The sequence below is a fragment of the Sceloporus occidentalis genome, unplaced genomic scaffold (assembly GCF_023333645.1).
Source record: "Sceloporus occidentalis isolate IW3139 unplaced genomic scaffold, rSceOcc1.0.p SCAF_1, whole genome shotgun sequence".
In the NCBI taxonomy this organism is placed as follows: Eukaryota; Metazoa; Chordata; class Lepidosauria; order Squamata; family Phrynosomatidae; genus Sceloporus; species Sceloporus occidentalis.
Genome location: NW_028316981.1, coordinates 246979080 through 246991288, shown reverse-complemented (window position 1 = coordinate 246991288; position 12209 = coordinate 246979080). Strand labels below are relative to the sequence as shown.

General features: G+C 45.6%; 1 protein-coding gene across 1 annotated transcript in view; it reads left to right on the top strand.

Moving 5' to 3' along the window:
• The first annotated feature begins 881 nt into the window (after window positions 1-881).
• LOC149323718 (long-chain fatty acid transport protein 6-like) overlaps window positions 882-12209 on the top strand; it is a 45290-nt gene continuing 33962 nt past the window's right edge. Inside the window, exons 1-2 of the mRNA XM_089491320.1 lie at window positions 882-1380; window positions 9448-9654. Coding sequence (XP_089347446.1) covers window positions 882-1380; window positions 9448-9654 — 706 coding nt within the window. The remainder of the gene's footprint in view (window positions 1381-9447; window positions 9655-12209) is intronic.

The window sequence follows — 12209 nt, the reverse complement described above, 5'->3', positions numbered from 1 at the left end:
CCCGCCTTTCTCCCAAGTTGGGACCCAAGGCGGCTTACAACACACACACCCCTCAAAAACCTATTAAAACAGCACTTTAAAAACAATTAAAATAATCGACTGAAAACGTGACTGAGTGGTCTCCCCGAGTGCCCAGGCTGGCCAGCCACGCCTTGCTGCCTCCGGGCAAAGGTTGCAAAGGGGCACCACCCTTTGACTAAGCCCTGCCTGTTGGCCAGCAAGCGGTGCCTGAGGCAGGCGAGGCGAGGCTGCTGCTGTTGTTGTTGTGTCCAAGGGAGACCCAGCCCCTGGGGATGGCCGCTTGGGGCCAGGAAGGGCGGAGTCCCAGCCAGTGGCCTTCGCCTTCTTCTTCTTCTTCTGCTTCTTATGCAAGGGCTGAGGCTGAAGCAAAGCTGGTGGGGCGCGCCTTTTCGCTGCTGCTGAGGAGAGAAGCTGCTCCCGCCTGGCCTTTGCGGGGCTCCTCCTGGACTGGACTCTGAGAGAGAGAGAGAGCTCATCCTGGGCGCCTTCCTCCTCGTTCCCGTTCTCTTTCTAGGACCAAGCCTGAGCTGTTCCACATCTTTCCTTGCTTTGGAGAGAAAGGACTTTGCGACCTGTTGCTTCTCTTTGGCACCTACAGCCTAAGCCTCCTTTGGACCTTCCTTGGGGCGCTTTGTGGGGTGTGTGTGTGTGTGTGTGTGTGTGCCACCAGGGTGCCCCTCTCCTCCTCCTTCTCCCTCCTGGTTTTCATTTTTCCCGCTTAGAAGAGAAGACCTTTGCGACCTGTTGCTTCTCCTTGGCCCCTAGACTCTCCCAGCCCCTTCCCTGTGATCTGGAGCTTGGGGCCCTTTGGGTGTGTGTGTGTGTGTGTGTGCCAGGGTGCCCTCTCCTCCTCGGTGCCCATGCTGTCCCCGTGGCCCTGGGCGTCGGGCGTGGCGGCGGCGGCGGCGGGGCTGCTCTCCCTGCACTGGCTCCAGCGGCTGCTCTTCCCTTACTTCTGGCTGGACCTGGGCTTCCTGCTGAAGGCCCTCCGCTACGGGCTGAGCGTGGAGGCCTCCCGGCTGAGCGGCAGGGTCTGCACCGTCCTGGACAAGTTCGTGGCGGCGGCCCAGGCGCAGCCCGACAAGCCCTTCCTGCTCTACCAGGGCCAGGCGCACAGCTACCGGGCGGTGGACCGGCGGAGCAACCGCGTGGCCCAGCTCTTCCTGCGGGAAGCGGCGGGGCTGAGGCCGGGGCAGGCGGTGGCCCTGCTCATGAGCAACGAGCCCGACTTCCTCCACCTCTGGTTCGGGCTGGCCAAGCTGGGCTGCGTGGTGGCCTTCCTCAACTCCAACCTCCGCTCCAGGGCCCTCCTCCACTGCCTCCACAGCTGCGCCCCCAGGATGCTGGTGGTCGGGGCAGGTAAAGGATGGGCCTCCTTTGGATCGCCTGCTCTTCTCTGCCCTGGCATCGAGATGCACCCACACTGCAGAGATAACCCTGTTGGGCACCGCTTTATAACTCTTTGTCTGGCTGTTTGCTATGGAATTCTGGGAGTTGGAGTTTGTTGTGGGGCCCGGAGCGGAGCAAACTCCAACTCCCAGAATTCCATAGCCTTGAGCTAGGCTAGGTTTGTTCACGTTGCCTCCCTCTGAGGCTGAGCGAGTGGCACTTACCCAAGGTCGCCCAGTGCGTTTCCATGGCCCCATGGCATTGATCTTTTTTTGCTTTTCAAACCCTGGTTTAAAAGAGTCATAGTGCTCAAACTTATTATTATTACACTCTCCCCTCCATATTTGTGGCTTTGATATTTGCAGCTTTGATTATCCACAGATTCGATTAATATGTTCTCTCTAGGAAAATCTAGTCCCTCCAGTGCAACTCTATGGTCAACTTTAACCAAAAGTTGCACCCAAGGACCTAGAGATTCCTAGAGAGCATACTCTGCTAGGCATTTGTAGCTCCTCCAGTCCAGTTCTATAGTCAGTGTCTGACAGACATTGACAACAGAGTTGCCCTGGAGGAGCTAGAGATTCCTGGAGAGGTGTCCTCCTCTCAGGTAGAAACATGGTGTTTTTGTTATTTGCCTCACGGGAGTCATGTGCCCCTAACCTTAGTGAATATGGAGGGACAAGTGTATTGTTATTATTGACCTTTATTTATATAGCACTGTAAATGTACACCGCACTGTACATACAATCGATTAAGACAGGTAAAATAGATGAAATAAGCCTGCCAGTGGTGTATGACACCACATTAAGGGAGCTGTTGGCCTTCCAGAATTTCATGCTCTTTGGGGCATCAAAGGGGTATTTTTCAGACAGTGAAAAATAATCTAGGATTAATCCGGGTTGAATCTCCGTTGTTTGCATGCATCCTAAATGCACCCGATTAAGGTTGTTTGGGGGCTTCAAACAGTAGCGTCATGGGGAGAGGGGGTACGGGCCGCACCGGGTGACACACCAGAAGGGGGGGACACCCAATCAGCCCCCCTGCAGCATCTGTATGCACCGCCCCATCCACATGCACACATGCTACCCCCCCTGCCCCACTCACCTCTCCACCTTGCCTGCTTTAGCCTACACTGGCCAGCATGTGCCCACTCCGGCCAGTGTGCGTGCCCAGGAACCATGCATGAAGTGATGTACTAGAAGTCCCAGCCCCTGCACTGGGTGACACACGGTGCAGGAACACCTCTGGCTCAACACCCCCCCCCCCCCCCCCACACACACACTTAATCTGAGATAGATGATGCCAGGTTTTTCCTCAAGTTTTTTTTTTTAAGATCTGTATCATCAGTAGTGTGAATAATTGATGTGAATAGGCCTGGGATAAAACTCTGCATGCCTTGAACGTATTCCAAATGCATTCGCATCATTGATACCATCTTTATTTGAATTCTTGCATGTGTGAGCAACCAAACTTGCAGAGACACGCATTAATGCAGTTACAAACCTGGAATGTTTTTTTCTATTGCTGCAGCCTAAAATCGCACTGGCCTTTTTAGCTGGCGCATCGCACTGTTGACTCATGTTCATCTTGTGATCTATGTGGACTCCTAGATCCCTTTCACACATAGTTTCATTCAGCCAGGTGTCCCCCATCCTAAATCACTGCATTTCATTTTTCTGTCCTAAGTGTAGTACCTTACATTTCTCCATGTTGAATTTCATTTTGTTAGCTTTGGCTCAGCTTTCTAGTCTATTCAGATCATTTTGAATTTTGATCCTGTCCCCTGGGATATTAGCTACTCTTTCTAATCTGGTGTCATCTGCAGATTTGATAACTATGCCCCCAATACTGTCATCCAAGTTATTGTTAATAAAGATGTTGAATAGCACTGGGCCCAGGACACCCCGCTGGTCACTTCTCTCCAGGATGAAAAGGAGCCATTAGGTTCAGCCAGTCAACCAGTTACAAATCCATGTAACAGTTGCCTTGTCTAGCCGCATTTTACAAGCTTGTTTGCAAGAATGTCATGGGGAACCTTGTCAAAGGCCTTACTGAAATCAAGATGTACTATTTACACAGCATGCCCTTCATCCACCAAGCTGGTAATTTTATCAAAGAAAGAGATTAGGTTTGTCTGGCATGACTTGTTTCCCTGAAACCCATGTTGACTTTTTGTGATTATGGCATTGCCTTCTAGATGTTCACAGAGTCTCTGTTTAATGATCTGCTTGATAAGAGTTATGCCATCAGCAACCTAGTTATATCCCTGCCCCAGAGTGTTTTGGACTACATAGCATACCAACCCTAGTCAACATGGCCAGTTAAAGGTTTATGGGAGCTATAGTTGCAACCATCTAGAGCAGTAATTCTCAAAGTGGGCAATATGGCTACCAGGAGGTGGTGGAAAGATCCAGGGGGGCATTGAGGGGGAAAGGGGCAACAGAGAGGCCATGAGAGGAAAAGGAGATGGCAGGGGGGCTTTCAGTCAAAGTATCAGTGACAAGGGAAACCAAACCTCTTTTCACACTGCCTGCTGATCACTTTATGAGGTGTTTTCTCCCACTTTTGACCTCAGGTGAGCTCACTCTCTTAGCTGTGTATTTTGCTAGTAGTGATGGTTGGGAAATTCTCATGGGTACAAGACATTGCTTCTGAGGCTTGGAGCAGTACCATTTTGGGACAGGCTCTCTAACTCGAATGAGGTGTTGGAGTATGTGGTGATAGTGGTGGGGAAAGTGGTGGCAAAATGGAGCTTTCGGATTTGGGATCCTGCTTAAGCTTTGAGAGCTTTGCCAAGACTTGGCTGACAGATTGGAGTTGCACTGCTGTTTCTGCTTTCTTTCATTGGTCAGGCTAAGAGAAGAGGTAGCCAAAGAAACAATTATTTTGGTGTGGGAAGTGAACACTTTAAGCTTTTTGGGGAAGGAGGGAAAGAAATATCTGGGTCATTTCTTGGAAAGAGTCCTTTGTCTTGGAGTGGCAGGTGCTGGGCCATCATGGACGAACGGCTTCTCAACTACTGGTACTTGGTTGCTCTCAGGGTAATCAGGTGGCAAAGGGAGCAGTTACAGAGATTGATTGTTTTGAATGACCTAATATTAAGGGATATGTGGGGGGGGCACTAGGGTTGTCACTCAGGAGGAAAGGGGGCGGTAGCCCAAAAAGGTTTGGGGAACACTGATCTAGTGGGCACTAGGTTAAAGAGAAAGTGGTTTATTTATAGTCACATATGGATATGAACAGATTTATTCTAATACATGATGCTGATTGAAGCAAGCAAGTGGTAGTTTATTCAGCTTAAGAATCTACGTTTGAACATAACATGACACCATAAGTCAATAAATATGCATTCTGTGCCATCAAACCTGTGTTTGCCAAGTTAATGTGTAAAGGATGATATTTATTTATTTGTGGTATTTATACCCCGCCCTTCATCCCTAAAGGCTCTCAGAGTGGCTTACAATTAATATTATATTTAATTAGACAGTTCCCTGCCTTCAGGCTTACAATCTAAAAAGACATGACACAAATTATTTGTAAGTTGTTTGCTGACAAGTCAACTTCAACTTATTGTGTCCTATGAATGAGAGACCCCAAGGAGCCCTGGACATCATCTCTCCTAGACCTGGCAAAATGGAAGGAAAAATTAATGGTTAGAAGGGAAATGCTTGCTATTAATAAGTAATACAGTTGATAGAGATACTACAATTAGAGTTACAAAGCATTTGGGGGGGGCATTTAGTAGTGACTAAGCATAAATGGTTGGACATTGGGGAAAAGCTATTCACTTACCATTTTTAATTTCAGTTGAAGTGCAATCGACCTCCTGCTCAACAATTGATCTACAGTACATGATGCAACTATATCTTCTTCAGCAGCTATACTATCGCTGAAGATGGTCACTTAGCCTGTACATAAATGCTTCCAGAAAGTCTTAGCCACCTTGTGAGGCAGTCTGTTCCACTGTCAAACAGTTCTTACTGTTAGGAAATTTCACCTAACATATAGCTGAAATCAGTTTCTGTCCAGTTTCATCCCAATAGTTCTGGTCCTGCCTTCAGGGGTAGAAAAAAAATCAGCAAATGCTTAGTGAAATGTGGAAGATGATATAGATTGAAGCCTGATGCATTTGGTTTCCTGCCCATCATGGGTTCCAGATCCATCCATAACCTCTTAGGAATGCTTCTTGTGAAGTCTGTAAATCTGCAAAACATTGGTTACACCATATGCATGTCTTGGCCTATTGCAAAATTCTCAGGCATAGATAGATGAGTAGAAACTGCTTTACAGCCTTTTTACCCTTCATGCGTACAGCCATTTAAGAACTCTTTCATTTTCATGGGTAATATGTTTTTCTGACATAGTTGACAAATGTTGATAATTTCATATTGTCAAGCTATCATTTAGTAGTCATGCAGAGAACTGTAGTTAACAGCAGAACTTTTTTATTTTAGCACCCATAGGCAAGGCTCTCTCAGAGTTTAAGTATATTGCATTTCAGTTATCCTGATCATCTCTCAGAATACTTCACAGAAGACTCATTTTCAGTATGGTAGTTCATTCCATGTCAAATGTTGTTAATTTCATGTGCAATTCTGTGTGCCATTTGTTGGCCATGGTGAATGAATATGTGCCTGTTTTCTATGTGTACATGTGACAAGAAATGAAAAATGGATGGTGAATACCATCTGTGTGAAACAATAAGTTATAGATTCCTTCTTGGAAGTACACATCTGCATGATTCTTAGTGATTTGAGTCAAAGTGTTTAAAAATAACTTAATGGGTGCCACATATTATAGGTATTAAGAAGTTCAGAAACTAAATGTAGAATAACTTTGAATGTTCTAATTAATTTATATATATATATATATATATATATATATATATATTTAAAAAGTACAATTTAGCTAAATGGATTTACCCAAAAAATACTGGAAATGGTTTTATAACATCACTGTTGGGGTTATTGCATCTGAAATTTATACTGAAACTGCAGTATAAATGAATGACATCCGGAGTACTACTTGAACCAGCTATTCTTTTACAGTTATTAGTTCATTTTAAAAGCTTCAGTTCTTCCTTTTAAAAGCTGTACTTGCCTGCATCTTACCAGATGAATATAACTGTCTTAAATTAAAGCTTGATGGGAGGAATTTCTTCCACTGATGAATTTCATATTGTAAAATCAAGGAGATGTTCAGTGCTTTCTAATGTCTGTCAAAAATGAGACTAAATAAACGAAATGTGCTCTGAAGCACAAGTATTTATATTCTTTAGGAAGTGATGTGTGCTATAGAAATATAATGACTCTCTTGAATTGTCTGATGAGGTATCAATAAAATTTAATGCCATGGTTAGGAAGATAGAAACTACTATTAATATCTCTATGAACTGGCATTCTTTTTATTGTTAAACAATGCATAAGAGTATTTCATTGTTAAACAACACATAAGAGGGTATGATTGGCATTAAACCTTTGTAAATAAATCTGGTTGTGCACTGTATTGCACTGTAAACATCACTGAATTTATTTAACCAAGATATATGTAAAGTATAAATAAATACAGCCGTTTCATGTGTGAAGTTAAATCAAAGCATAGGATGACAGGAGTGCTCATGCTCTCCTTACTCCTTCCACATACACAAGAAGATTGGAAACATCTACTTCTGGTTTTAAACTACCCACATCTTCTTTTATGTCATGGATTGGGGGCACTGTGGTTAATTTAAACTATGGTTAGTAAATTATTTGGTCCTGGATTCCTGCAATAAATAATAATGTCAGCTAATTAAGGTTGATCTAAGTTTGGACACAAAAATAGAATTCTGCTTAGGCAAAAAAGTGTGTCTGATTTCCTCATGGCCAGAGCAGTGCAGAGAGAAAAGTGTATAGGCTTGAAATTTACTGTGTCTCGTTTCCTTACTGCAGTGTTAGGAATTGTGTAGCCTGTGGTGTGCATGTGACCTGTGGAGGGGCTCCAGCCTCTCATCACCAACTAATTTTGGCCAATAATAGTTAATTGGATCTTCAGGGACATAGTTCTCCATGGAATTAACTCCTTTCACCAAGAATTGGCTGCAAACAGCCCTTTATAAAAACTGGAAGTGACCTTCTGCTTTCTGGAAAATGCCTGGATGTGCCCTGTGGGATTCAGGGGGGTTAAAATGAGGCAGTTGTTGCTTCCAGACCCTTTGGTCCACCCACCCTGTCTTAATGTTACAAGGCAAAGTGAGCCATTACTCTTTTCCTCCAGTCCAGAACAGCCTTCTCAAATAGCTGTGCTATCTAGGGATGGAATCAATTGTTCAACACATCTAGTGGGTCCCAAGTTGAGGAAGGTGTCTCTGGCACAATCAAGAAATGTTACTGCACAGGACTAGGATAGGGTTGCCATCATGGAGGACCTCCAAACCGGGACAAATGTAGGACCAGGTTTGAAAATGTAGGACTTTTTTTTTTTTTAATTTCCTGGCTAGGAAATTAAAAAAAAGTCCTACATTTTCAAACCCTGTCCTCCTCCTCCCGGCTTCGGAGGACGCCTAGGCTCTCTCCCAAGCCGGGAGGAGGAACAGGGGCCGCTTGGAATCGCGCCGCGGTTCCAGTGGCCTCTTCCTCCTCCCGGCTTCGGAGGACGCCTAGGCAGCCTCCCAGGCCGGGAAGGGGAGCGGGGAAGCTTGGCACCGTGGCGATCGCCACAGTGCCAGGCTTCCTCCTCCTCCTCCCGGCCTGGGAGGGAGCCTAGGCCGGCTCCCAGGCCGAGAAGGGCGGGGGGAAGCCTGGCATCGCGGCGATCGCCTCGGTGCCAGGCTTCCTCCTCCTCCTCCCGGCCTGGGAGGGAGCCTAGGCCGGCTCCCAGGCCGAGAAGGGTGGGGGGAAGCCTGGCATCGCGGCGATCGCCACGGTGCCAGGCTTCCTCCTCCTCCTCTCGGCCTGGGAGGGAGCCTAGGCTGGCTCCCAGGCCGAGAAGGGCGGGGGGAAGCCTGGCATCGCGGCGATCGCCTCGGTGCCAGGCTTCCTCCTCCTCCTCCCGGCCTGGGAGGGAGCCTAGGCTGGCTCCCAGGCCGAGAAGGGCGGGGGGAAGCCTGGCATCGTGGCGATCGCCTCGGTGCCAGGCTTCCTCCTCCTCCTCCCGGCCTGGGAGGGAGCCTAGGCCGGCTCCCAGGCCGAGAAGGGCGGGGGGAAGCCTGGCATCGCGGCGATCGCCGCGGTGCCAGGCTTCCTCCTCCTCCTCCCGGCCTGGGAGGGAGCCTAGGCTGGCTCCCAGGCCGAGAAGGGCGGGGGGAAGCCTGGCATCGCGGCGATCGCCACAGTGCCAGGCTTCCTCCTCCTCCTCCCGGCCTGGGAGGGAGCCTAGGCCGGCTCCCAGGCCGGGAAAGAGGCGGCGGCTGCTCCTCATCGCGGCGATCGCCGCGGTGGGAAGCGGCCTGCTCCTCCTCCCGGCCTGGGAAGAAGCCTCGGCCGGCTCCCAGGCCGGGAAGGAGGCGGGGGCCGCCCCTCATCGCGGCGATCGCCGCGGTGGGAAGCGGCCTCCTCCTCCTCCCTGGCCTCGTGGAGGCCTTGAGGACCCCGCGGCCGGAGCTCCGACCGCGGAGCTGCCTCGAAGGCCTCGCTGGGGCCCGGGAGGGAGCGTCTCCGCGGCTGGAGCTCCAACCGCGGAGAGCCTTCCCAGGCCTCAGCAAGGCCTTGGAGCCGCCGCGGGGCCTGAGGTGGCCGCGGTGGGCGGGGCCGTCCCGGTTTGGGTGCCAAACCGGACCGGGACCGGGACAGCACCGCCCAAACCGGGATTGTCCCGCCCCCCGGCGGGATATGGCAACCCTAGACTAGGAAGATCAGGGAGTTAAAGTGGACTGCGTCCTTAGTGACTCCTTTTGAGTTTTGTTGAACAAAATAATGGATCTGGCCTTCTTCTCCTCTCCCTGCTAATATTACCTTGGCATTGATAGCCTTTTACTCTTCAGATATAATAGCATAAATGTATCATATGAATCTGACATTATATATAATCTGTTGTATTTTTTGTTTGTTTGTTTCAAAGATATGCTTGAGACCTTAGAGGAAATCCTTCCAAGCCTCCAAGAGGATATTAGGGTTTGGGTGATGACAAAAGAATCCAGTTTGCCACGTGTTGAGACCATTTTAGACAAGCTGGAAGTTTCGTCTGATGAACCTGTACCAGATAGTCTGCGTATTGCTAACAACCTAAAGGATCCTTGTCTCTACATTTTTACCTCAGGAACAACAGGTACAACATTCTACAAAGTCATCTAGGTTTGAAATGTACAGTCAGTGTATTAAGAAGAAAGGACCATGTTTTTCTGTACTGTATATAGCATTAACACATAGTGTACACTGTGGGTGCTATCTGGGGGGGGGGGGGGGAAGGATTTCTAGAAAAGAACAACTTCCTTCCAAGTGCAGTTGTCTGATGGATCTTTCTTTACATTTTCTCTGGATATTATATTTGCTCACTTAAAAATTAACTTCATTTTTTAAAAACTTAAGCACTGTGGAAAACTATTCACTTTACTTTGTAGTCATTGTTTATTAATGCTCAGACCATAAGCCATTCACATAAAAAAAACAACCCAAGCTGGTATAATGAAAAAAAAGTTTTACTTTTTACATTTTATTGTGTGCACTGCAGGTATATTCTCCAATTATGTAACATACATCTAGATTATTATTATTATTATGATTATTATTAAGCTTTATTTATATAGCGCTGTAAATTTACACAGCACTGTAGAACAAGGCTTCATGAGCTTTACAGTCTCCTTTCTTAACATGTTGTTATACATTTGTTATGAAATGCTTGTTGTTCAAGCTTGCTTGGTTTACAGGTCATTGTGGAGGATGAAAATAGGATTAAGGTACTAATTAGTCTTTTAGTTTTTGAACAGATGGCTAGGTTTATTACCACAAGTACAGAAGCTAAGATGCTAAGATCTTTTTTTTTTCCCATTTGGAAACATGTCTTATCAGAGGAAATTAAAACAGAACATCATCATTAGTAATTTCTCACTAACTCAAAAATCCATGTGATCCATGGAAATTGGAGTATTAAAAAATACTCCAGTTTCACAGCATTAATTAAATTGTTAATTAATTTTAAATAATGTATAATTAATATAAAATTCTCTGTTCTCATTAACCAAGATACTGGTTAAAAAGAAATCCAGACATTTTCAGAAGAAAAATGAAAAATGCAGTTTAACCCCCATCCCTCAAATTGAAAATAATTTTATTATTTTATGAACATAAACGTCATTACATATGTGCTTGGCATAAAATTATCATGACTCGTATATTAAATTAGAGTTTATTCACAATATAATTACAGATCAAACTTTTTTTAATTTATTATTATTATTATTATTATTATTTTCTACCAATCGAACTACAAGATAAGGAACACTTAAGTAAAAGGGACACTTAAATGATAAGAAACTTTTTTTGGTTTTGTCAATATATAGAGATGCCAGAAACCCCTCCCCCCAATAAAAACAGAAAGAACCATCAACATCAGTAAAAAATAATTTTTTTTGTCTCCACTAGTCTCTGTAGTGTCAAGCAGACATAACATACTCATTTCCATAAAATGTAGTGCTAAAAGGAAACTAAGGCCCGAAAATATAGTGATCTTGTATTTACATAGTTTTACATAAAAGTATTCATCTTACATAGTTTTTGAAATGAGTTCTCAGTAGTAAATACCTTGAACATCTTGTCTTAAATATTTTATTCATCATTCATTATTCTAAAAGATAGCATTTTTCTAGAGGGGAAATGGGCAGGTATATTTTCCCCTAAATCAGTGGTTCCCAACCTGTGGGTCGGGACCCCTTTGGGGGTCGAATGACCCTTTCATGGGGGTCGCCAAAGACCATTGGAAACCACCTATTTAATTACAGTTATGAAGTAGCAACAAAAATAATTTCATGGGTTTGGGTCACCACAACATGAGGAACTGTATTAAAGGGTCGCGGCATCAGGAAGGTTGGAAACCACTGCCCTAAATGTTCTCTTTTTTTTTTTTTGAGGCCTTCATATCTCTTTATATATTTAACCCTTATGCACTAATCCTCCGGAGTCAAGTTTTGTTGAATAATTCATATAGAAGAAGAGTTACAGTGCAGGCATTCTGCCATATTATCATCAGATCGGTTGTATATATTGTTCACAACTGTCAGGCATTTGCTATTACAGCATTCTTTTATTGTTGTTGATGTTAAGGCCTTCAAGTTGTCTTTGACTCATGATGACCCTGTGGATGAGACATCTCCAAGATTCCCTGTCCTTATCTGCCCTGTTCATGTCCTGTAGGCTCAGGCCTATGGCCTCCCTTATCAACTCTAACCATCTGGCATGTGGTCTTCCTCTCTTTCTATTGTCCTCTGCCTTTCCCAGCCTCATTTTCCTTTTTTAAGGATTCATGTCTTCTCTGTAAAATTAACAGTCTCAGTTTAGTCATCCTGGGAGAGTTCAGGCACGATCTATTCTAGAGTCCATTCGTTTGTGGTTTTGGCCATCCATGGTATCTCAGCACTCTTCTCCAGCACCACATCTCAAATTAGTTGATTTTCTTTCTTCTTTTTCTTCGTAGTGAAGCTTTCTTCACTGTTTTACATGGTGATAAGGAATACAATGGCCTAGACTATGCTCACTTTAGTGTTCAGAGTTATACAGTCAGCCCTCCTTTATATTCTTTATATGCGGATTCAAGGGCCAATGCACCGTGCTGGCGGCGTACTAGGGTTAAGGCACTGCGCGGTAACCACAGTTTCCCTAACCCTAGTA